The 25594-nt window shown below is 45.7% G+C and overlaps 1 protein-coding gene and 1 non-coding gene across 5 annotated transcripts in view; both read right to left on the bottom strand.

The window, feature by feature from the left end:
- The window catches only part of RXRG (retinoid X receptor gamma), a 198804-nt gene that overhangs the window by 14912 nt on the left and 158298 nt on the right, over positions 1–25594 (bottom strand). For 3 of the 4 annotated variants that reach the window (XM_021088737.1, XM_013988076.2, NM_001130213.1), the window contains 3 exon segments: positions 16438–16685; positions 6995–7139; positions 3812–3991 (listed from right to left, as the gene is read on the bottom strand). In XM_021088737.1, the coding sequence (XP_020944396.1) occupies positions 3812–3991; positions 6995–7139; positions 16438–16656 (544 nt within the window). In that variant the 5' untranslated portion in view covers positions 16657–16685. 4 annotated transcript variants of the gene reach the window in all.
- MIR9849 (microRNA 9849) lies at positions 7390–7464 on the bottom strand. The gene has a single exon (NR_128543.1). It is a non-coding gene; the product is annotated as a microRNA 9849 (primary transcript).

The following is a 25594-nucleotide window of genomic DNA, read 5'->3' as shown; positions in this document are numbered from 1 at the left end:
ACCTGACTAGTATCCATGGGTTCGACCCCTGGCCTCGCTCAGTGGGTTCCGGTGTTGCTATGAGCTGTGGTGTAGGTCGAAGACGGGGCTCGGATCCTGTGTTGCTGTGGCTGTGCTGTAGGCCGGCAGTTGTAGCTCTGACTTGACCCTGAGTCTGGGAACTTCCATATACCATGGGTGAGACCCTAAAAAGCAAAAAAAAAAAGAAAAAAGAATAATACTAGGTTTAAAAGAAGGGATGCCCAGAAGGTCCTACTGTACAGCACAGTGCAGGGAACTACATCCAATCTCTTGGGATAGACCATGATGGAAAATAATATAAAAAAAGAATGTATATATGTATGATCAAATCACTCTGCTGTACAATAGAAATTGGGGAGTTCCCGTTGTGGTGCAGTGGTTAACGAATCCAACTAGGAACCATAAGGTTGCGGGTTCGGTCCCTGCCCTTGCTCAGTGGGTTAACAATCCGGCGTTGCCATGAGCTGTGGTGTAGGTTGCAGACTCGGCTCGGATCCCGCGTTGCAGTGGTCCTGGTGTAGGCCAGAGGCTTCAGCTCTGATTAGACCCCTAGCCTGGGAACCTCCATATGCCGTAGGAGCGGCCCAAGAAATGGCAAAAAAAGACAAAAAAAAAAAAAAAAGTGGCACAACCTTGTAAATCAATATACTTTAATAAAAAATTTAAAAATTAAAATTAAAAAAAGAAGGCCTGCCAGCCTCTTACAATCTACATGACCCTGTTTGACTAACTTTTTAGAATGAGAGAACCACCCCTCCCACCATTTGCACTGTGAACCACTCTGATCCTGAGCTGGAAATATTCGAGTTGAGTTTTGTTTTGTTTTTGTCTTTTTAGGGCCACACCCACAGCACATGGAGGTTCCCAGGCTAGGGGTCCAATCGGAGCTGTAGCTGCCGGCCTACACCACAGCCACAGCAACTCAGGATCCGAGCAGGGTCTATGACCTACACCACCGCTCACTGCAACGCCGGACTTTTAACCTTCTGACCGAGGCCGGGGATTGAACCTGGGTGCTCATGGATGCTAGTTAGATTCGTTTCCACTGAGCCATGATAGGAACTCCTCAAGTTGAGTTTCGAGAGGCAGAATTGGATTGTGAAGCAGTAGGCGACTCTTAATCTGTAGCAATCAGGCTCCATGCTGAGGGGAGACATACTTGGGGGTCATTAATTTTATGTTTTGACTATCATGGTGGTGGGAGCCCCAAAGAGTATCAGTTCTATCCTGGTGAAGAGAAGACAGTCTCCACCAGCTGATTTTCACATCACAGGTTCCAGGCTAGAAGACTGCTGCCCCGTCTACAGCAAGCACGACATAAGCATACAATAGGCATAATTCATACTTGACGAATGAATGGCTGAGTGAGTGAATGAATCATTTTTAGAAGCTCCTGCGTTTGCAAAATTTCTGAAGCCAATATTTCATTTAAACCATCCATCCATTCTTTCAACAATTATTTATGTTTTAAGTGTCTACTAGGTGCTAATCACTGGTGACATGGCAGTGGGAGAAAAAAAGGCAGGAAAAATACCCCTGGTATACTGGAAGACAGACAGTAGCCAACATTTTAAAATATGCTAGAGAGTGGTAAGTGCTGTGGGAATGAGACAGGGAAGTTTTCCAGAGTAGTTGATGCAATCTGAGACAGTGCCAGGCAAAGCTTTATCAATAAATTGACAATCATTGCAGTTCCCATCAAGGCTCAGTGGCAATGAACCCAACTAGCATCTGTGAGGACTCAGGTTCAATCTCTGGCCTCGCTCAGTGGGTTAAGGATCCGGAATTGCCGTGATCTGTGGCGTAGGTCACAGATGTGGCTCAGATCTGGTGTTGCTGTGGCTGTGGCATAGGCCAGCAGCTGCAGTTCTGATTCAACCCCTAGCCTGAGAACCTCCATAAGCCCCGAGCATGGCCTTAAAAAGCAAAAAAAAAAAAAAAAAGGGTTGACAATCGGGTAAAGGTATGAAGGAGGAGAAGAAATGAGCCACGCAAATACCCAGGAAGAGGGCAGTCCAAGCAGACAGAACAGTAGGTGCAAAGGTCCTGAGGTGAGAGTACCCCTGATGGCTCAGCAAAGACACTAGGAAGGCTGGAGCAGAGAGACACAGGCCAGCCAGACCACGTATAACCTTGAAGTCATAACCAGGATTTTGCCTTTTTTTTTTGTCTGAGCAAGAAGAGAAGGCATTGGAGAGTTTGGGTGGAGGAAAGGCTTGACCTGACCCACTTGATCAAAGCCCCACTCTGGTTGCTGCATTAAGGAAAGATGGTAGGAAGACAAAGATGAGAGTGGGGAAACTTTTTAGGAGGTTATCTCTATTGGTGGCTTGTATTATGGTAACAGCAGTAAAAGCAGTGAGAGATGGAAGGATTCTGGGCATATTTTGGGAAAGAGACAAGATTTCCTCACCCATTGAATGTTGTACATGAAAGAAAAAGAGGGGTCCACCCAATGCTTTTTTGGTCAGAGCAACTGAAAAATGGTTTTAGGTCAGAGCAACCGAAACATGGCCATTTCCTAAGATGGGGAGGACCGATGAACAGGCTGAAAGGGCAGACTTGGGTTAGTCCATATGAGATTCCTGTTAGCTATCAAAATGAGGGCCTGCTGGAGGTTGGGGGCCTGTCAAATGGAGATGCCACCCTTAGTTCCATAGCTTCTCACATCCTGGCAGGAGAAGAGATGCGAGATGAACTCTTGTCTGGGAGTAAGAGGTCCTGGTCTCTGTCCATCACCTACCCCTTGGGACCTCGGAAACCTGAATCCACCAATCCAAGCCTGGTTCCTCAGCTCTAAAATGGTTAGGGTTATTCAGTTATTCCCAAGGACCACCTCCATCGCACACATACTAAGAATATCATTTTTTTTTTCCTTCTTGGTAGCATCCTCTCTAGAAGGGGCTCAGATTTTTTTCTTCATTGGTCCTTTCAGTCAGTCTTGCCCCTCCTCACAGAAAAGAAGCTCTTCAAGAATAAGGAGCCACCTGGTACAGACTAAACAACTGGCTCCCATTTCCTAGAGAGAGAGGCGGGACCTCCTTACTCTGCAATCCAAGTAAGATTCACCATCTCCAGCCTGTACCTGCTTGACATCACAAGCTAATTAACCACCCAACACAATTTACTTACGTATTTATTTTTATCAAATATTACCAATTCAATTTAAAGCACTTCCAGATTTCTTTTTCTGCCAGCCAACCCACACTGTGAACTGAAAGATATAACATTTCAAAAACATTCCATGGTGATCTCTCGGAATGAGAAGGTTAAATCTGATTGTTGGTAATGCCAATGGCAAAGACTCAGGAATTCACCATTCTCCGAGGATTTGCGGCAGACCACGGTTATAAAAGCCCAGAGAGATTAATCAAACCAGCAGGCTTCCCCAGAGTGAGGATTAGAGGGGAGAAGTCAGTCGGCCCAGAAGTCAGCCTGATGTTGGCGCCCCCAAGCCCTCAGCTCTGAAACGTGCTGACCGGCTATTAGAAGAGGAAGAAGAAGGGTCCAGTTTGGAGCATCCTCTGAGCGCCAGGGGAGGGTAGGTACACATGGAGGAGGAAGATGCTCCTGCTGTCTCTGCTCAGGGATACACATTTACCAGAGCAGGAGACATTCAACTGCAATACTCAAGAAATCAGGGTACCCCAAATCATTCCAGCCTGCCCTTGAAATGTCTTCCCACATAGACCAGCCTAGCAGGCTCTTTCCTACATCCTGCATCTGTTTCTGCTATTTCTATGCAAACCACTCTCGCTTGCACGGAAGAAGGGGTAAAGGGGAACCTCACCTTCCCTCTTCATGCCCATGACAAGGCACTTCTGATAGCGACAGTACTGGCAGCGGTTGCGCTGGCGCTTGTCAATGAGGCAGTCTTTATTATCCCGACAGGTGTAGATGAGGTCCTTCCTTATGGTTCTCTTGAAGAACCCTTTGCAGCCTTCACAACTGTACACACCATAGTGCTTTCCTGGTCACAGAAAAGGATATTCTGTCAGTTGTTCTTGTGTTTATCAGGATCTTTCATGCAATAGAGCCCCTTGGCTTTCCCTCAGGGAAACTGGCACATCACCAAGGCAATGGCACCAAAAGCAAAGAATAACTAGCAGAGAATGCAGGCTTGATCACGGGAACCAGACAAAGGCAGCAAAAATGTGCCCTTCCTGTGTCTTCCCCCTGGAAGCAATTCTCTGGAATCGATCATTCTAGAGTGCATTATTTAAAAAGTTCTGACCTAAGAGTTTGCTTACGTTTATTTAATAGGGAAACTCGTGTTTAGTTAAGCCAAATGTCCTGTGTCCATTCAAGACATCAGTGTACATAAGAAATAAAAATATTTATGCTTGTCACGTATTATCTAGCAGGAAAAGAACCTCAGCTTCTCTCATACTTCCCCATGATTGAAACCCAAGGACTTAGGAATCCCACTTAAAAGTATTATCTTTCATCATAAACTATGAATAGGAACCTGGGTTATAAGTTTTTCAAATGTTATTGCCTATTGGAGAAATAAAGTGGTGTATGATTTTTACAGCATACCATGACAGGTAATCTTGAGATGGGATGTAAAGATCTGATGGAAGGTGGTTTTGCTTGAACCAGCATAATCTGTTACATGTTTCATTGCCCTTATTACCTGTTTCACACATGGAATTTTCAAGGACCCCAGCCAGAGGTGCTGAGTTTGTTGTCAGGAGACTCACCACACCCATTCCCACACAGGCATCAAGAAACAAGCTACCATACTATTTCTAAGTAGAAGCCTTCGCAATACTACAACATCAGGCAGCGATGCTCAATTGATTGGAACTATGGGACTTGAAAAATCGAATGAAACACATTGTTCAAAACATATTTATGTTTGATCCCTGAGTATGATATATGATGCCATTTAGCTCTAAACCTGACATCTGACATGACTTCCTCTTTTTCCTCTTTTTTTTTTTTTTTTTTAAGGTAGCACCAGTGACATATGGAAGCTCCCAGGCTAGGGATTGAGTCAGATCTACAGCTGCCTGCCTAAGCCACAGCCACAGCAATGCCAGATCCAATCCACATCTGTGACCTCCAGCACAGCCCATGGCAATGCCAGATCCTCAACCCACTGAGTGAGGGATCAAACCTGCATCCTCATGGATACTAGCTGGATTTGTTTCCACTGCACGATAATGGGAACTCCCTGACATGACTTTCTAATTGGTTGTATTTAGGCTGATGGCGAAGTGAATCTGAAGTCCTTGAGAACTAGCTAATGTAAATATCTGCACCCCAGGTTACATTTCAGAGGAAGCCACTGTAAGATGCAATGGTGGCTAGAGATAACCTGCTTGATGAAGTTAGTCTATGCCTAAGGAGTTGATTATACTAATTTACTAAACTCACAGCAATAACAAACAGGATTTTTATCTTGGGCCTAAAGACCCTAATGCTGCCAGCTCTGAAGTATGTGTCTTTAAGAAACATGGGACCTGGGAGTTCCCGTCGTGGCGCAGTGGTTAACGAATCCGACTAGTAACCATGAGGTTGCAGGTTCGATCCCTGCCCTTGCTCAGTGGGTTAAGGATCTGGCGTTGCTGTGAGCTGTGGCATAGGTCGCAGACGTGGCTCGGATCCCGCGTTGCTGTGGCTCTGGCGTAGGCTGGCAGCTGCAGCTCTGATTAGACCCCTAGCCTGGGAACCTCCCATATGCCATGGGAGCAGCCCAAGAAATGGCAAAAAGACAAAACAAAACAAAACAAAACATGGGACCAATGTGTCATCCCCATGGCTCTTCCATATATGAATGAACCTCCTGACTTTCAACTAAACCAGAGCAGAGAAAACTCTCCATCTGGGTGTGGCTGGAATTCTGCTGCCATGGCAATGGCCAAGTCTGCAGGATTTGAAAAAAACTTTTTGAGAACAAGCAAACACCAATCATGTTGATAAGTAAGTTCTAGGCACTGGGAACTTTTGATGGAGTGACATTTTGCAGTGGCTTTGGTGACAGTAAGAGATGAGGAAATATTCAGTCAGCCATCATAGACTGTAGAAAAGAATCTTCCTCATGTACTCATTTATCAACTCAGAGATTCAAATTTCATCAAGATTGGTAAGATAGGGAAGGGAGGCAGGAATGGTAGAAAAGTAGGGTAATAAATCAGGAAAGAAATAATTTGGGTAAAAAATGGAAAAGAGCCAAAGAAGATGAAATCAGTGAAAACACACTTATTTCCACCCATGGAAACATATTAAAAAACCTCGAATGTTATAGAAGGAAATTTTCTTAAAAAAAAAAATTCAGAGTTTATCTTTGTTGGGGACATTACAGATAACTTTTTTAATTTTCACTGGTACTTTTCTAGTTCTCCCATGTTTCCTACATTGGGATGTGATTTATAGAATTTTGGGGAGTTCCTGCTGTGGCTCAACTGTAACGAACCCAACTACTATCCATGAGGACGAAGGTTCGATCCCTGGCCTCACTCGGTGGGTTAAGGATTCAGTGTTGCCATGAGCTGTGGTGTAGGTTGCAGATACACAGCTCAGATCCTGCATTGCTGTGGCTGTGGTGTAGGCTGGCAGCTTCAGCTCTGATTTGACCCCTAGCCTGGGAACCTCCATATACCACAGATGTAGCCCTAAAAATAAAAAATAAAAAAAGACTTTTTTTTTTAATTGAAGAGATTCTAGCTTGAGATACTTGCTCATCACAACAGTTTGTCTACCCTAGATATACATGCAACAAAGTAACTCCAGAGAGGGGCTTCTGAAATGTTTCTTATAAATCTAATTCCCTAAAATGAAATCATGATATAAATTCATTGAGCTGCAGTGACAGAAATTCATAGCCTGGGCTCCAAGCTGGGCCACCCTAAAGGACCCCGTTTCTCCCACTGGGTGCAAAGGAGCGAAGTGGGCAGAGGATAAAATGCCTTCTCTGGGACCCCCATTTCCTGGGGCACTTGGGAGGGGTGTCTGCTTCTGTACATACCTGAGGATCTGTCCCCACAGATGGCACAGATGTGTTTAACCAGAGATCCAGGGCTGGTGGACGGGTAGTTCATGTTTCCAATGCCAGGAAGCCCGGGTAAGGGTTTGATGTCCTCTGAAATGCTGACACTGTTGACCACATTTAGCTGCAAGAGAAAAAAACACAATAAAACACAGAGCCAGGGTAAATCCAATCCCTGAGGCAGAAAGCGACAAGGCCATCCTTCAGGAGAAAAAAAAAGTGGGTTCTATTTCAAGAAGGAGTTTCCAAGTACAGAGTATCTAAAATTGCCTAGGAGGGATGTGAGTTTATGGGAGAAAAATCATAGCATAGAAGAACTAAATCATCTCTGAATGCCAAAACCTCAACTGAAAATCACAATCCATCTCCATCAGAACCCTTGCTCTTACTCATCTTACTCATGTGTTCTATTTGAGCTAGACATCCGCACTGATCAGCACACTTAGGGTAAGTCCATGGTTTATTTTAAAATTTCTTATTAACTGCCTTCTGCCTATTCAGCAGGGCTCTAAGAGGAGCTATGGCCCTCAGGCAAAAGACTTAGACTCCAAGACACAAGAAAAATATGCAAATCCATTCATTTAGTGAATCAACAGACATTCACAAGCATTCACCATGCCAGGCTCTGGGGTAAAAAGGTAAATAAAATGCATACTCTTGGAGTCCCCATCATGGCTCAGTGGTTAATGAATCTGACTAGGAATCATGAGGCTGCAGGTTCAATCCCTGGCCTTGCTCAGTGGGTTAAGGATCCAGTGTTGCTGTGAGCTGTGGTGTAGGTCACAGATGCGGCTCAGATCCCGAGTTGCTATGGCTCTGGCATAGGCCAGCGGCTGCAGCTCCGATTAGACCCCTAATCTGGGAACCTCCATATGCCATGGGTGCAGCCCTAAAAAGACAAAAATAAATAAATAAATAAATAAAATAAAATGCACACTCTGAAGGAGTTCACAGTAAAATGGAAGAAAAGACCGGTTATGGTGGTCATCTCAATACGCCTACTGAAGGTGCCAGGCCAAATGTCTAAATCATTGTGATAGCAGCAAAAAGTGGGCTAAAAGCCCCAGATCTTGCAGAGCCTGCTTAGGAACTTATCTGTAAGGAGCACACATCTTCCCATGAAAATATAAAACCCTCAGAGCCAGAGATGGTCTGCCTTGTCTTCCCAGCGCCTGATGTGAACCCAGCACGAGGTGGGGAGTTGGTAGAATGGAATGGCTGAATAAAGGAACCCTGTATGTCTTCCTTTCCTCACCCCTTATCCCAAGTTAACATTAGCTCCTCACCACCATCACCCCCATGTCCCCCAGTGCTCTTGGGGAGATGACTGAGAAGTCACTACTGTGTGTTTTGTACTCATCAGAGAAAAGTTAAATAAGTATGAACCAGTCATCCAATCAGCAGCATTTCCAAACCCATGGGTACAGGTCAACATTCTAGGTGCTGTGAAGGGAGACATAACATCTAGATCTGGGGAGTTCCTGTCATGGCACAGCAGAAACGAACCCAACTAGTATCCATGAGGATGCAGGTTTGATTCCTGGCCTCGCTCAGCGGGTTAAGGATCCGGTGTTGCCTTGACCTGTGGTGTAAGTCACAGACACGGCTCAGATCCCCCATTGCTGTGGCTGTGGTGTAGGCTGGCAACTACAGCTCTGATTTGACCCCTAGCCTGTGAACTTCCATATGCTGTGGGTGCAGCCCTAAAAAAAACAAAAAAAACAACAAACAAACAAAAACTAGATCTGCCTCTTTTTCCTCAAAATTGATTGCAATCTCACCGAACAGTCAGATCATACCCAAAAACTAGGAACACTTCTAAGTAAATTCCAACAAAGGTGAGGCTGAAAGTGTGTTTAGATACCCAGTAAGGGCCCCTGGTGATTATCTGGGGATTTAAGGGAAGGTCCACTGACTTCTGCATGGTCCATATGAATTTTGAATCGTATTGCCTAACTAATGTGACTGTAATTTCCAAACTGAACCAAAGGGAGGATTTTCTTCTCTATTCGAGGCCTCTGGGACAGAGGGAATGATCAATAAAACATAAAATACAACAGAGCCTGAGTTAAGTTCCTTCTAAATTTACTAGTTTTTTAATTCACTAAGCAAATATTTATTGAGCACAGGAGGTGGGCAGAGGCTCCGGGTTAAACGCTGTGAGGGATGCACAAAAAGAAAAGACAGCTTTCAGGGCCTTGCTCTGAAATCAAAGTCACTAGAATTTTTAACAATTCATTAGTATGAGGGAGGAAATCACACATGTGATGGGCGAATTCTCCCTCCTCTTCTTCCTTCTCCTCCTCCTGCTCCCTCTGTTTTATACAAGGCTCAGACGAGACCCCTAGATTTTGTATTCCGTAATCCAGTGGTGCAGTACAGTGGTTCTCAATAAAAAATTAACTCCAAAGCCCCACATCCAGAAGTGGTCCGAGGGCCATTGGTATTGGCATCTCTTTAAGTTTACCAGGTAGTGCTAATGGCAACCAGGGTTAAGAATCACTGGTGTTGCAGAGAAAACAGGCCTCAGAGTCACACAGGCCTGGGATTGACTCCCAGGCTACCCTGCTTGGATGCATCACTTCAAAGATGATACTTATTTTGCTGACCCTTGGTTTCCTTGTCTGTAAAAGGGACATAGTAATACCTAATTTATAGAGTTCCCAGAGGATTAGATGAGGTAGTAATATAAAATGCCCATCACAATGACTGGCACAGGTAAAGGTTCCATAAAATGTAGCTGTTATCATTCCAATACAATCTGGTTAATTCAGATTTTGAGTTTATTATGAGCCAACATTTTACTACGTGCTAGGAATTCTGAGTGCCTCAAGGAAACAGTTACTAACACTTAGATCCACCCCATGAAATGGAAGTATTTTAGATGAGATGCCTCCCTACCCCACACAAAAAAAGAGCCTCTAGCTGCTCATGACTCTGTCCCCAAATCCTCAGATGGATAAGAAAAGTCATGAGGATGAGGAAGAGGGTACCGGCACCTGGGGCTCAAGAGGTACCCCCCCACCTTCCCTTCCCCCTCCCACTTCCAGCAGAACCAGCTCCACTACCTCCAACTCCCAGAGGTCACAGAACAGTAATGATTGTTCTTGCTACTGTTAGTGCTACCATCTGAGGAAAGTTTGCTCAGCGCTAATTAACTATTTTAATCCTTGCCACAATCCTATGAGGTCTTCCTATTTTTCAAATGAGGAAATGGAGCCTTTAAGTTGTTTATTCATTCTCTCATTAAAAAATCCTACTGGGATATGAACAGGAAGAAGATGCAGACTTCTCAGGAAACTGGCCATCAAAGAGATTAAAAGTTAGTTGGGGCGTTCCCGTCATGGCTCAGCGGAAACGAATCTGACTAGCATCCATGAGCACCCAGGTTTGATCCCTGGCCTAGCTCAGTGGGTTAAGGATCCAGCGTTGCTGTGGCTGTGGCGTAGGCCCACTGCTGCAGCTCTGATTCAACCCCTAGCCTGGAAACTTCCACATGTCACAAGTCTGGCCCTAAAAATACAAAAAAAAAAAAAAAAAAAAAAAAAAGAGTTGGCATAGTTTGGGAAAGAAAGATCACAAGCAAGCGAGATTAGGAAAAATGTCCTGAAGGAGGTGGCATATGACCTGGGACTTGACAGCCTTCAAAAATGGAGATGTTTGCATCTGCTAACCTCCAACACCAAACTATTATACGGATAAACAACAAGGTCCTACTTTATAGCACAGGGAACTATATTCAATATCCTGTGTAAATCATAAAGGAAAGGAATGTAGAAAAGAATGTACATGTGTGTGTAACTGAATCATTTTGTCTTGCAGAAGAAATTAACACAACATTGTAAATCAACTCCACATCAATTTTTAAAAATGGATTCAGTTCGTAAGGGCCAGTGATGGGCAAAAGGTTTTGACAAACAAGGCCTGGAGGAAAACCCAGGTATTTGTGTCCTGTGGATGGATGGGAGACATGGCTAGGAGGTGGGCTGTGACTGAGCCTGGGGCTTGACTGAGTGGCTTAAGAGAGTGGATTTAATCTGAAAGGCAATGAGTAGCCATGAGGTTTTTAGCAGAGGAGTTATGCCCTAAACGTATGAGGCAGCCAATACTAGAGAGACACTCAAAACTATGGCACCTGCCCAGATGCCAGATGCGGGGCCTTCCCAGATCTAACAGGTTGGAGCCAGGATCCCCGGACTACTGGATCCCAAGTCACCTTTCCTCCTTCCCCACATTGCCAGTCTTTTCTGGCAGACCACCCCTGCCCTGGCTGCTTCCTGCCCCACCTCACTGGCAATGAGCCCCCAGAGGCGCTGACCTGCTTCTGGCCATGCTCCTGGCAGCCCCTCTCCAACACCCCTTCTCTTCCTGAGTCGGGATGGCAGTGGGAGGCAGAAGTTGGGACAGGTCTGTTGAAGCTCTCTCCTCCACTGATCTCTGCTGGCCAAGGGTATGTGTGGGCTCAGTGCAATGGCAGATGAGATTGAAGGTGGCCACCAGAGCTCAAACCCATTAGCTGTCTGGTCCCCAGTCCCACGGCCCCAGCTGTCTTGTTCCATTAGAAGCAGCTCTGCTGAAATGAGCACTTTAGAGCTGGGATTTACCAGCGGCTGGCTGCTCCTGAGAATAGGGCAGAAACACACTTGGCTAGACTGTCTTCCATTTGCAGGCTCTCAGCCAAGGACCAAATGCATCCTAGATGCCCTGGAGCTATCATGGAACATTGGGTCCCACATTTCTGAGCTGCTTTCAGCCCAAATTATTCCACTCAAGGCAGATATGTGGCTGGCTGGTCAGGTCACAGGCAAGCACTTCTCTTCTAGGAGTGGACTCCTTAAAGTGCCATTTCTTTCAGCTAGTGAGGGTCTTTGTCATGAAAAGTAGGGAGCCTGGACCTGCCACTTCATTGCTGTGTGAGCCTGACCAGATGGATGACTTGACTGAGACACTCCGTTTCCTCATCCACAAACTAGAGCCATGGTTTTCCAAGCCCATAGAGTGTGTGTGTGTGTGTGTGTGTGTGTGTGTGTGGCCAGGGATGGGGAGGTTGAGTAAGAAGTCTTCACATCTCCCACCTCTCGTTCACCAGACCTGTTTTTATGTGATGTGTGTTTGGCTTCTAAACATGCTATCACTTGAAGGAAAGACATTATGGCTTTTAAAAATCATTAAACAAGAGGATCTTAAAAGTCTGTTCTAGCTCTAACTTCTGCAATTTTTGTTATCAAAGTATTCTCTGCAAAAAATGCACCTGAAAGGATAATCGTTCAGTTATCAATCACTACCTGGGCAGGGATTATCAACACCCAGGTCAGGCAGCTGGGTTGGGAGTGTCCAGTCAAAAGACATCATACTTACAAAAACTCAGTGTCTGTCTGTCTGTATGTCTGTCTGAATCTCTCGCTCTCGCTCTCTCTCTCTCTCTCTCTCGCTCTCTCTCTCTCTCTCTCTCACACACACACAGGAAAATGTGATCTAAATCACTCTGTCTGAAAGGTGCATAAATACCTTTCCAATTACATATTTGGTGTTTTGGGAAATTTCTCACTCCAACTAGATATTCCCCAGGGCAGGGGGCTGAGTCTTATACAGTTTTAAAATGCTTAGTTCAGTGACTGCTTATAGAATTGAACGTCTCTAGAACCTTTCAACAACAAAGTACACACACTTGAACCAACGGTCACGTAGGTGTACAATATACATCACCTAGCTGCATGATCTCTCACTTCTGCATAATAATAATAATACAACCTTACTGCCATAGAGCATCATAAGCACTTAAGAGGTGATTTTTCAAATCCACATCTCCTTGGATATTCATCGGTAATCAGGACAAAAAGTGTTCCCCCACAATAGAGAAGAGGGAACTGAGATAAATACAAGTTAAAGTAGTTTCCACAGTCCCTGCCTCCAGAGTGTCAGCTTAGTTCTCTTTACTCCTCAAGACTGAAAATCCAACCAGAGCAAAAGGAGAAGCTCAAACACCAGAAGGACAGAGCACAGACTAGGATACCCCATCCGTCACTCCCACATTGTGCGCTCCCTCCTCCCCTCACCCCCAAATCGCACTTACCCTAGACCAGGTCACAGAAGGAGCATGTTTCCCAGCCAAGTCCCACTCGGACCCAGTCCTGGGCCAGAAAGGCAAGACACACAGGAATCGTCTGTTCAGAGTGCTCGGAGTCCAACTCACCACAGCTCACTCTGAGGGCACTAGATGTCCTGTGTTATCTAGTTAATTGGGCAAAGTGTCACTGCCGTGTGGTTCCAGAACCCAAGCCCACAGAGCTGCTCAGTGTCTGGGGCTGCTGAGCTTCACCAGGGCTTGGCAAGCTTAATATAGCTCCCAAAGCCAAACTTGGCCTCGGCCTCTGCACACAGCCCAGTTGGCCAGGACCAAAGCTTTCAGTTGACCTTTCAACCCCAATCCCTCTGTACAGACATATGGTCCAGGAATAGCGGTCCTGACACTCACAGGGCTCTGAAGCTGAATCTACCAGCCAGGTTTGGCTCAGTTAGACTGGACTGTGGTTGCTAAAAGCAGCCTTGGAGGGCCAGCACCTTGCCCCCTCCCCACCCCCAAACCCTATCACTGTTGATCACCTCCCCGTTTTATTTCTTCATGGACACAATTGCCCTCTGAAAATATCTGGTTCATTTGTTTGGTTTCTGTCTTGTCTGCTACAGTGTGGTTGCCATGAAAGTAAAGGCTTATTAGTGCCTATGCCTAGGACCTTAGGACAGTGTCAAACAGTGCCGGATACAGAGCAGGTCCTGCTAAATAGTTCTTTGAATGAATGTGAATGCCCTTTGCAAAATTTCACTTTTGTCCCAGAACCTCAACCTCTCGTTCTGTATCTAACCTATTGGCTTTGGCCCGCCTTCCTGGAATCCATTCACATGAAAAAAAATGAATAAGCAAGTGTCTTCAGGACCCCACCTCCTGAAGGGTGGGTATCATCAGCTCTGCTGATGACAGTGGGTGAGACTGGCATAAATACATGCCCCCCCACACTGTTATTTGGTCCCTACTCCTCTGAGCACTTGACACCTTCATGGAACACACATGACTGGCAATTCACAGCTCCCTTTTCTATGCTCTCCTGGGTTCTGCCCCTACACCTATGACCATGACACTGCAATTTATCTGCAAGATATGCCATGTCTGCCACAAGATTCCTTAAGAGCACTGATTATTTTTAAATTCTTGGCAGCCAACAGGAAGATCCTAAGGTGATTGGTTAAGTTGGTATATACAACAGCAGTGGGCAAATGCAGCATCCTGAAGACTGAGTGGGGGTCAGGAGACCTGGGGTCCAACCCTGGCTCTGCGTGACTGGCTGTACAAGGCTGGACACATCACCTGAGCCCACCGAACCTATGTGGGATGAAGGACTTGGACCAATTAGTGATTCTCCGTAGGGCTTTGACAACCTGCACAAGGGCCAAAATATGTGATGAGGGAGAAAGGTGTACTCTGAAAAAGATTTACTTTGGAGTTTCCTCTGCGGCACAATGGGATCAGTGTTGTCTTTGGAGCACTGGGATGCAGGTTCGATTCCCAGCCCAGCACAGAGCGTTAACGATCCAGCATTGCTGAAGCCGTGGCATAGGTCAAAACTGCAGCTTGGATGTGATCCCTGGGCCGGGAACTCCATATACTTTGGGGTGGCCAAAAAAAAAAAAAAAAAAAAAAAAAAGAAGAAGAAAAAAGATCCCTACAGGTGATTATAAATTGGAGTTAAAGCGCTGACCAAATAGGATCCACAAAAGTACTCTGCTTAGCCCATGGAGTACTTTAAATCTTTGAATGTGAATAGTTTCAAGGGAGAAGGGTAGCTCCCTACAGGCTCCACCAGCCTCACTCATCCATCTATGTTACCTACCTGGCACCTGGCTCCTATAATCCCTACACTAGATGATCGCTAAGGTCTTTTTCAGATTCTCTAATTCATAGATGAAAACTTTTCTGAAGTCCTTCCTGACTCTAACATTCTATGATTTCCCATGGTTTTGCTTTAAGACTTTGAGCACATGAAGTGTCTTGGAGGGGACTCTAGGGGTAGTCTCTGAACTTCTCTCTGTAGCAGCAAGAAATGCTAACACAATGGGAGTCCTGTCTCTTCTTCAAATTATACATTCATAGAAGGCTAAAGGACCTACTAATTCTGCTCCTAGATGGGGCTGGTGGTTGGGGCAAGAGGCAGCCTGGCCCAATAGTGAGACTGGTATATAGCAGTGAGAAGGAAGTGAGGTCAGTGGGATTATTGTTCCTAATTCTTCACTCCTAATTTTTCACATCCTTTGCACTATGTCTTCATAGTGCCTCCCACTAAAACAGGCACAAACCATTTCCCTGCTCCACCAATGTTGGAGTCAGCCATACAGTTCTCTTAGCCCAATGGGATATTAGCGGACATGACTTAAGTGGAGACTTCACTGTACTTTCCTGATTTGGTTTAGATTTCGCACTTCTGGGAGATATGCTGAGAAAGGCAAGCCCTAAGTAGCTTCTGCCTTAGTCTGGGACATGAGGATGTGACCTTACCCAGCCTGTAGCCTAGCCCAGCTCACCCACCATCTGAAACAAAATCTTCCTAGTCAACACATAAACTTGTGAGTAAGAAAAAAAATTGTGTGTTTTTGGAAGCCATGGCAATTGGGGAGTTGTTTGTTATATAGCATCATTACAGGAATAGCTGACCACTACAAGAAAGGAAGATCAATGATCTCATGTGACTCTGTTGGAAGGACATAAATGGCATCTGTCCATCCTGTAAGTTCCTCAGACAGCAATGCAGTGTCTTCCATGCACCTACATCCTTGCCTCTGTTGTAGCAAGAGGAACTAAGAATTAAATGAAGGGTTTTTTTTTCCCCCCTGAGTTTCCACAATCTTTGCCTCTATCTCAGAGACAGCATGTATATAACACAGTCTGCACTGTTCTATATCTATTTGCCACACCTGCCTATCTCCCTTATCAACTACAAGCTCCTGGAGAGCAAAGACAATATCATGATCATTTCAGTGTCCCCTGTGGCATGCAGTAGAGCACCAGGCACTTCAGTGACTCAAAAGACACCTGGCATTGAGCTGAGAAGTATTAAGGGAATCCACCCATGGATGACAAACAGGCCTGAGAGATGCTGCAATCTCAGCCAGGGCTGAACCATTGAAACCCCAGGGGTGGCTCTCTCTTTGGGCCACAGTCTCCTGGACCATGAGGCATCATCAGTTCTCTGGGGCTGTTCTGCCTGAGGACATGTTCACTAAAGGCCCTATAGGAGGGAAATCTGCAGAGACAACCCAACCGCTTCGCAAGCACACATTAAGCACCTGCTGAGTGCTGGCTCCATGCCAGGAGCACCAGGATGAAATGTTTTGAGTTGATTGGAAAGTCCTTGGAGATGGCAGGCACCTACCTGAGAGCTGGGTGGGGCAACCAGATTGATTCCTGGAGGGGCTGCCAGCGTTCCTGAAGGTGGGCCCATAGTAGAAGTGATGACCCGGTATGGAGAGCCCAGGGCATTGAGGGGGGTCCCCACCGCACTCAGGGTCCGTGGGGCACTCACTGGTGTGTCGGTGTAACTGGGGTGGCTGTCCATTGGCTTCCCTGTGGACAAGGCTGCTGATGGGCTCATGGACGTGGAGCCAGAGTGGCCAGGGGAGCCTGTAGGGAGAAGAAGGTCATAGGTAATGGGAGGTCAGGGGAGCATAGAGATGGTACCAGGGAGAGCACACCTCCTTTTGTTCCTGTATCCTTCCCCCCTTCCAGCCACATCTGCACACCTGTGAATCCCTCAGAACTGGCATAATGAAGGCAATCAAAGAACAGAGAGGGGAGAGGGCCTGATACAGGACAGAAATACACATTGATGTGTGAGTGCTCTGTGTCCTGCAAGGAATTCACCTTGAATTGCATCAGATCAACAGCCACGGCCACAAGGGCGTCGTTCACAAGTCCCCGGACATTCACTCTATTCAAGGAATGTCTCTTGAGCACCTTCTACATGCAGGGCAGTCTTAAGCCTTTTGGAGAGCTTGGTGGCACTGAGTGTAGCTTTAGGGAAAGGATGCAGGGAGAGACGTGCTCCCTTCACATTCTGAAGGGGAACATGGGGCATCAGAGGCATCACTTTGAAACAATTCTTTTACTTTTTTTTCTTTCTTTTTTCTTTTTTTTTTTTTTAGGGCTGCACCTGTGGCATATTGGAAATTCCCATGCTAGGGGTTGAATTGGAGCTGCAGCTGCTGACCTACACCACAGCCACAGCAACCGGATCTGAGCCACATCTGTGACCTATAGGACCACTTGCATCAACACCGGATCCTTAACCCACTGAACGAGGCCAGGGATTGAACTGCATCCTCATGGACACTATGTTGGGTTCTTAACCTACTGAGCCACAATGAGAACTCCTGTGCAGCTATTCTTAAATGCACAAATGTCAGCTTGGAGCTGCCCTTGGAGTTTCTAAGGGCTTGGCTAAGGTCTACTCATAGAAAGAACCATCATTCCCAAGGAGGCTGGGACCTTCTAGTGACTCTGCCTAGGACCTTCAGTCTATCAGGGACACTTGTCTCATAGTCAGATGAATCCCAATCACCCTGTTCTAAGCACCACACCTGAGGCGAACCACATGCTGTGGGTCTACAGAGAAGAGGCAAAAGGGTTCAAATGATACTTCTTGTGCGTTCTGAATAGCATCAGGCAATTTCTGTACATTAACTCATTTTATCCTGACAGTAGGCCTATGAGCATGATTTCAGGCTTTTACAGATGAGACACCTTAAGCTCAGTCTCACCCGTATGCTGCTTCTAGTTCTAGGATGACCAGCCCTCACCTCCTTTGTCTAGCAAGTTCTGATTCATCCTTCGAGGTCAAACACAAGCATCACCTCCTCCAGGAAGCCTTCCCTGATGTCCTCTTCTGTTTTCCAAATAATAGCCTATTTATTTCCTTGTATTTTCTGCTAAATTATGAGGGAGGGGGAAGTGTCAATTTTTGTATCCTCACCACTAGCATAGTGCCTGGCACTAGCCAGGTAGTAAGTGACAGAACCCAGATTCAGGCTGTCAATCTGAAGTCCACACTCTCTCCTGTGTTTTCTGTCAAGGACAGCAGAGATGATTTGGGGAGCCATCACATCACAACGTACAAGATGATTCAATAATAAAGTGATCTCAAGCTGAAAGTGCATCTGAAGGAGAGAGACAAGGGCAGCTTCCAGGAATTTAAGCCAGAAAAACCAAAAAATTCTTCCCAGACGGCCACTGATTAGAAAGAACAACTTTAGACTCTCTGGAAGCCCTGGTAGCCTGTGACATTTGAAGAGGCCAATGTACACCTTGAGCCTGTTACCAAGATAACATGTGACAGGTGAGTTAGGAGCCAGCCTGACTTGATGGGCGGGGAGCCGTGAACTCAGCGGGGACGACAGCTGTCCTCCCCTCCGGCCAAGCCATCTGAGGGAAATGGGTCTTCCCTTCCAGCACCAGCCTTCCAAAAACGGACCAAAGGGCCCTGTAACTCTCCTTATTCTGTTTTAAATGCATCTCAGAGACTGTGCCTCTCAGTTCTATATCCCCAGGGAGAAGCCAGTGCCCAACACCAGGCCCAGAGCTGTGGGACAGACAGGAACAAGGTTTTGCCTCAGACATTCATCAACCCAAGGGTTCCCAAGGTGAGGGACCTGCAACACCAGTGGTAAGGGACACTTTAGGTGGTATTTTAAGTGGAAGGTATTAATATAAAACAAACATTAATAGTTTTATATTTATTTTATGTGTCTCCTTCTGTTTATAGCAAGGGACTCTGCTTTCATTGTTTGTATAAAATTACCTTCCTAAAAACCACTATTTAAGTTTCCAAAAAAAGTAAATTGACCTCAGGAAAATTCAAAGTACAAGAACACACGATATATAGCATATCATGAAAACAGTATGCAAAGAAATGATGTTTAAGGAACACAAACGGTCCAAAAATATAAACATATAGACTTGGGAAACTCAAAAATCATTTCCAGAATAAAATGAGTGATATAAGAGAGAACTGAAATTTAAAGCACAATCAGACTATGCCTTGAAGTTGTTCCCCTTGAGGGGCAGTGGGTTAAGAATCCAATTGCAGGAGTTCCCGTCGTGGCGCAGTGGTTAACGAATCCGACTAGGAACCATGAGGTTGCAGGTTCGATCCCTGCCCTTGCTCAGTGGGTTGATGATCTGGCGTTGCGTGAGATGTGGTATAGGTTGCAGATGCAGCTCGGATCCTGTGTTGCTGTAGCTCTGCCGTAGGCTGGCAGCTACAGCTCCAATTCAACACCTAGCCTAGGAACCTCCATATGCTGAGGGAGCAGCCCAAGAAATGGCAAAAAGACAAAAAGACAAAAAAAAAAAGGATCCAATTGCAGTGGCTTGGGTTGCTGCCAAGGCACAGTTTCAATCCCCAGCCTGGCATTGCCACAGCTGTGGTGTAGGTTGCAGCTTCAGCTCAGATTCAATCCCTGGCCCCGGAACTTGCATATGCCGTAGTTGTGGCCGTAAAAAAGAAAAAAAAAAAAAAAAAAGAACATGCCTTGACTACTCAGTGATGAAAATGGTACATTGTTGAGGTAGAAAGAAAGAGTCAGTTAGAGTTTGGTTTGCAATGGCCTTAAAAATGTGGTTCGTGGAGTTCCCGTCGTGGCGCAGTGGTTAACGAATCCGACTAGGAACCATGAGGTTGCGGGTTCGGTCCCTGCCCTTGCTCATTGGGTTAATGATCCGGCGTTGCCGTGAGCTGTGGTGTAGGTTGCAGACGCAGCTCGGATCCCGCGTTGCTGTGGCTCTGGCGTAGGCCAGTGGCTACAGCTCCGATTCAACCCCTAGCCTGGGAACCTCCATATGCCTCGGGAGCGGCCCAAGAAATAGCAACAACAACAACAATAATGCTGAGGGAGCGGCCCAAGAAATAGCAACAACAACAACAATAACAACAACAACAAAAGACAAAAAAAAAAAAAAAAATGTGGTTCGTTTCTAGAGGTCCCGTTGTGGTGCAGTGGAAACAAATCCGGCTAGGAACCATGAGGTTGCAGGTTTGATCCTTGGCCTTGCTCAGTGGGTTAAGGATCTGGGGTTGCCATGAGCTGTGGTATATAGGTTGCAGACACGGCTCAGATCTGGCATTGCTGGGGCTGTGGCACAGGACAGCAGCTGTAGCTCTGATTCGACCCCCAGCCTGGGAAACTCCATATGCCATTGGTGCAGCCAGAAAAAGCAAAAAAAAAAAAAAAAAAAAAAAGACGATTTGTTTCTGCTGCGTTAATGACCCAGAAGAGGTGAGCTACTTTATAACCATATTTTTTAAAATAAAATTACAAAAGACAAGTACTTCTTTACACAAATGCATTTTTGGTTCTTTGCCTCTCATAATGACCCAGTATTTCTTAGAAATAAATAGCCTTTAAAAAAAAAAAAAGGTGGAAAACAATGCCTATAATGGCAAAAGTGTTTCTCAACAGAAAACTAATTCATTCTCCCAGACACTAACTTATATTTGTCCACATTTTTACAGCCTCTTTTTCTCTCACTCCTTTTTTTTCATAGCCATGTGGGAACTACAGCCAGCACAAGTTTTTCAAAAATCTGGTTTCTGGTCCAAATCTGAAGTCAAGTTTTTTCTTTTCTTTCTTTTTTTCTTTTTTTTTTTTTTGGCTTTTTGCTATTTCTTGGGCCGCTCCTGCGGCATATGGAGGTTCCCAGGCTAGGGGTCAAATCGGAGCTACAGCCACCAGCCTACGCCAGAGCCACAGTAACACTGGATCCGAGCCGCGTCTGCAACCTACACCACAGTTCGCAGCAACGCCGGATTGTTAACCCACTGAGCAAGGGCAGGAACCGAACCGCAACCTCATGGTTCCTAGTCGGATTCGTTAACCACTGTGCCATGGCAGGAACTCCCTCAAGTTTTTTCTAAAGCTCAATTCTCTCAGCCTCTGCAGGCCGGCAGCATTGCTGGATCCCTGACCACACGCCCTCTTGAGCCTCTTCAGCCCCTCGTACCGTGCCCACTGTCAGACACCTGGGAAATGCACAAATTCCTTATCTGATGGAAGAGAGTTAGTGGACTTTCTTAGGAGCTTCTCTTCTCTCCTAGCAACATACCTAAGAAAAGCCTTTCATATTCCTGGGCCTCATTCTCCCCATGTAAGGAGCTGGCAGCCAGCGGCTTCTAAGATCCCATCCAGTGCTGTTCCCTGAACATCGAGCTAGGAAGGATCTGGCATCTAAAAGAAGGACGTGCAGGTGGTGGCAGTCTGGAATGGTCCCAGTCTGAACTCCTTGCCAAGGAGGCCCTGCCATCATCGGCTGGACCATATTCGTTCTTTGGGCTGTTTGGGATTCCAAACTGCAGTTTGAGATGCTAAGAGTGTGACCAGGAAACAAAGCTGTTAGGAAATCTGCAGGCTGCATATACTATATTGATTTCTAAAGTCCACTGTGCATTGTGTGGACATGGGGGAGCCGTTTATGCAGAATATGAGACTCTGAAACCCAAAAGTTCTAAGTTGGATCAAGGCTGTACCACTTTTCAGGGGACTTTCTTAGGAGCTTCTCTTCTCCTGAGAAGAGAAGAACTTGACACTTGAGCCAGGAACTTGACTTCTCTGAACCACCATTTCCTCAGCCATAAGTCGGGGTACACATGCCTATCTCAGGTATGCTGAGAACATCTGAGGCCACTGGCCCAGCGGTAGCCGCTGCAATTACTTACTATACTGTAAAGGTTGTTAGGGAGGTCTGTGCCTGGCTTGAATACCATTGTAGATGATGTAAGAAAAGGGTTTAACCCACACCATGCCAAGAGTACACACTTTATTAAGGATGGTCAATATCATACACCAGTACAAATGCACCAGTTGTTTATAATATTAGCCATTTCTCTGAGCCCAGAGTGACGTTCCATCATCTCAGACACTCCAACCCTTCCCCTAGGACCCCCCAGATCTTCCCATAATCCAGCCTGGCACACAGAGATCCTCCAGGCCAACTTCCATTCGGAATGCCTGGTACCCTACTGGCTGTCATATATTTAAAATTTCACCACAAGTATCATTGAATCTAGCACTCCATCTAGAACATGATAGATGCTCAAAAAATATTTGTTGACTGATCAACACACGGAATAGTTTTTTTGTTTTTGATTTTGGTTTTCTTTGGCCACACCCGTGGCATACGGAGGTTCCCAGGCTAGGGGTCGAATCAGAGCTGTACTGATGGCCTACACCACAGCCACAGCAATGCTGGATCCGAACCACGTTTGCAACCTACACCACAGCTCACAACAACGCCAGATTCTTAACCCACTGAGCGAGGCCAGGGATCAAACCCGTGTCCTCAAAGACACTAGTCAGGTTCGTTCACCACTGAGCCATGATGGGAATTCCTGGAATAGTTTTTTTGTTAATTAATGTATATAAAAGAGTTAATGTATATAGAGAGTTCATCAATAGAAATTATTTGCATAAGAAATCTATGTTCCTAATGTTTACCAAAACTAAAACCTGTGAAATCTGGAGAGAATGAATTGCATGTGTGTGTTGAGCAGATACTTATTGAGAAAGAGAAGCCCAGGTACTTGGAACTACAGAATTCTTATCAAGGCAAGGAAGTTGCTTAGCAACCTCATGCTCAGCCAATAAATGTAAAATGTCAAGCACGAGTCTTTCTGATTGGCTAGACAAGAGAACAAATGGCTCGGCGTTTCTGCCCCTTTACTGCTGTGCCTGGGTAGAGTTGGCTGTCCCTTCTTGAGGGTGGAATGGAAACTAATGATGAATCATTGATAATGGTTAATGCCCACCCACAGGGAAGGGGACAGAGGTAAAAACTTGCTATTTCTAAGAGTTGAGACTCTCCATATAAAGTCAAGGGACCACCACGGGAACCTATGCCACTCTACTCCCTCGCTAGTGGGCACAATCTCACACCCAAACTGCCTGCTTTTCGCCAATGGGAGGATGTGGTGCATTAGCCTAAGAATCACAGAATATTCAGACACCTGGCTTGTTCTTTCTAGACAAAGGGAAACTTATTCACACATCCTTTCCCTGCTTGGATCATAATACACAGACAGGCCGCAAGGGAGGCAAGCAGGGGCCTGATGTATGAAGGCACTTTACTGACACTTAAATGTCATCTCCTCTGCTAACAACAACAGATAATATTTATTAAGCAACTGCCATGAGCCAGACATGGTTCTAAGCATTTTACATGTATTGACTCATTTCATCCCTACAAACCCATTTGAGGTTGGTACTCTCATCCCTATCATACAAACAGGGGTGCCCTGGTGGCACAGAGGCACCCAACACTGTTGCTACTGTGACATGAGTTCCATCCCTGGTCCAGGAATTTTCACATGTTGAGAGTGTGGCCAAAAAGAAAAAAAATTACAAACGCAAAACTGTTGGGGCCAGAGAAATTAAATAACTTGCCCAAGAGAATTTGGCTAGTAAATTATACAAGTAGCATTTGGTTCTAGGGGGAAAGCAGCAGATCCAGATTTTAATCCCAGCTCCACCATATACTGTACAGGCTGTGCAGCTCCTTAGAGCAGTTACTCAGGACTGTTCTTCCTTCAAGCCTCACTGGGCCCAATTTCTGTCTCTATCTCTGCCATTCCCAACCCAACTCCTGACCTTTCAGGATTTTGATGCTGGCACTTTCTAACTAGGACACTCTCCATCTGACTCCAGCCCCTCACATCAAACCCCAGCTCTGGATTCCTTCATCAGCTTCCTCCAGCCTTTCCCTCCCTCTTCCTTGCAGGGACACTCAGAGGCCAGGGATCTGCTAATATGCATTTCTTATACTTAAACCACTACAACATTTTCTTTTTTTTTTTTTTGTCTTTTGTCTTTTTGTTGTTGTTGTTGCTATTTCTTGGGCCGCTCCCGCGGCATATGGAGATTCCCAGGCTAGGGGTTGAATCGGAGCTGTAGCCACTGGCCTACGCCAGAGCCACAGCAACGCGGGATCCGAGCAACCTACATCACAGCTCATGGCAACCTACACGGCAACCTACACCACACGGCAACCTACATGGCAACCTACACCACACGGCAACCTACACCACACGGCAACCTACACGGCAACCTACACCACAGCTCACGGCAACGCCAGATCGTTAACCCAATGAGCAAGGGCAGGGACCGAACCTGCAACCTCATGGTTCCTAGTCGGATTCGTTAACCACTGCGCCACGACGGGAACTCCACTACAACATTTTCAAAAGCACTCTGACATATACATCATAGCCACGAGGCCGCCCTGAAACTGGACAGGAAGGTATTTTACAGGCACAGAGCTCCACATTTTATCAGATGTGGACAACAATATATTAACTGAATTCTCAGGGAGTGAGAAACAGAAATAGAAGCTACCTGTTTTAATGGGGATCCTTCTCGGCTATCAACACCCCTTCTGGGTTTCTCCATGGGGAAAAAGAAGAAACGTGATGGAAGTGGAGAGCAAGTAGAGAGCCTGCCCCCAAGCTCAGTCCCCCTCAGCTTCTCAGCAGGAATATGAGGACACAAAGATGCAGCTGCTGATGGGCTGACACCACTGCATGCAGCCCAGACCAGACCAGCGGGCCAGCCTCTCTGAGCTCACACTGGGCAGTTACACCTGATTCCTACAGTCCCCAAAGGAGGGCTGGTTGGATGCTCAGGGTGGGGGCTGAGAGTTGCTTCTTCTAGTGCTTGGATGAGGGGGGAGGGGGAGATTGGCATCCCTTCCTCTCCTCCGCCCCCTCCCTCCATTCTTCCCTTCTCCCTCCATCTCCCCCTACCCTAAAATCTGCAGTGATGGAGGTAGTGAAAAGCAGGCAAAGATTGATAATCAGCCTCATTATTACCAGCATTATATATAATTATAGCAAAGCCTCACTCATTTGGATCAATTGAGAGAAAAATCAGTCTAAATTTGTGACAAGTTGGCAGATTACTTTTAAATTACAATTTTATGACTCCTAAGTAACACACGTGAAGAGTTTGTGTTTCAAGTACCACAAGCTAATGGTTATTAAGTGGGGATTTTATAAAATCTGCTTTTAAAGACTCTTTTGTAATTAGCACCCGTTAATATGCTAATGAGGTTCCTACTATGCTTGCTTTTTAAATTGCTCAGAAAACCAATGTGACTTAAAGAGGCTCAACTCTTTTAAAACCTTACTTGCTTAACAACCCTTTCTTCACTGTTATTTTTTTCATGAATGAGCAAATACAAACGAGTTCCTGCCATGATCAATTTCATCACCATTCCAAGTTAATTATATCATAAGTTAATAAGGCCATATGGTTTGGAGGTAGAAACCAGACTTTCCAGACACGAAGAACCACCTCATCTTGCAGAAGAGAAACTAATTCTAGAGAATTTGCATGACTTGGTCAAGGCTACATAGTCAGGACAAAAACACCAAGTCCAAGCTTATTTACTCCACTACATACTGTCTTACATTCATAAAACTCTTTATAATCACCTACTGTGTATTTCCAGATCGATGACTGGTTCAGTCAAAAATAATTGTTGATCAC

This window comes from Sus scrofa, chromosome 4 (assembly GCF_000003025.6).
Source record: "Sus scrofa isolate TJ Tabasco breed Duroc chromosome 4, Sscrofa11.1, whole genome shotgun sequence".
Lineage (NCBI taxonomy): Eukaryota > Metazoa > Chordata > Mammalia > Artiodactyla > Suidae > Sus > Sus scrofa.
The sequence above is the reverse complement of the archived record's forward strand: the minus strand, read 5'-3'. Positions and strand labels throughout refer to the sequence as shown.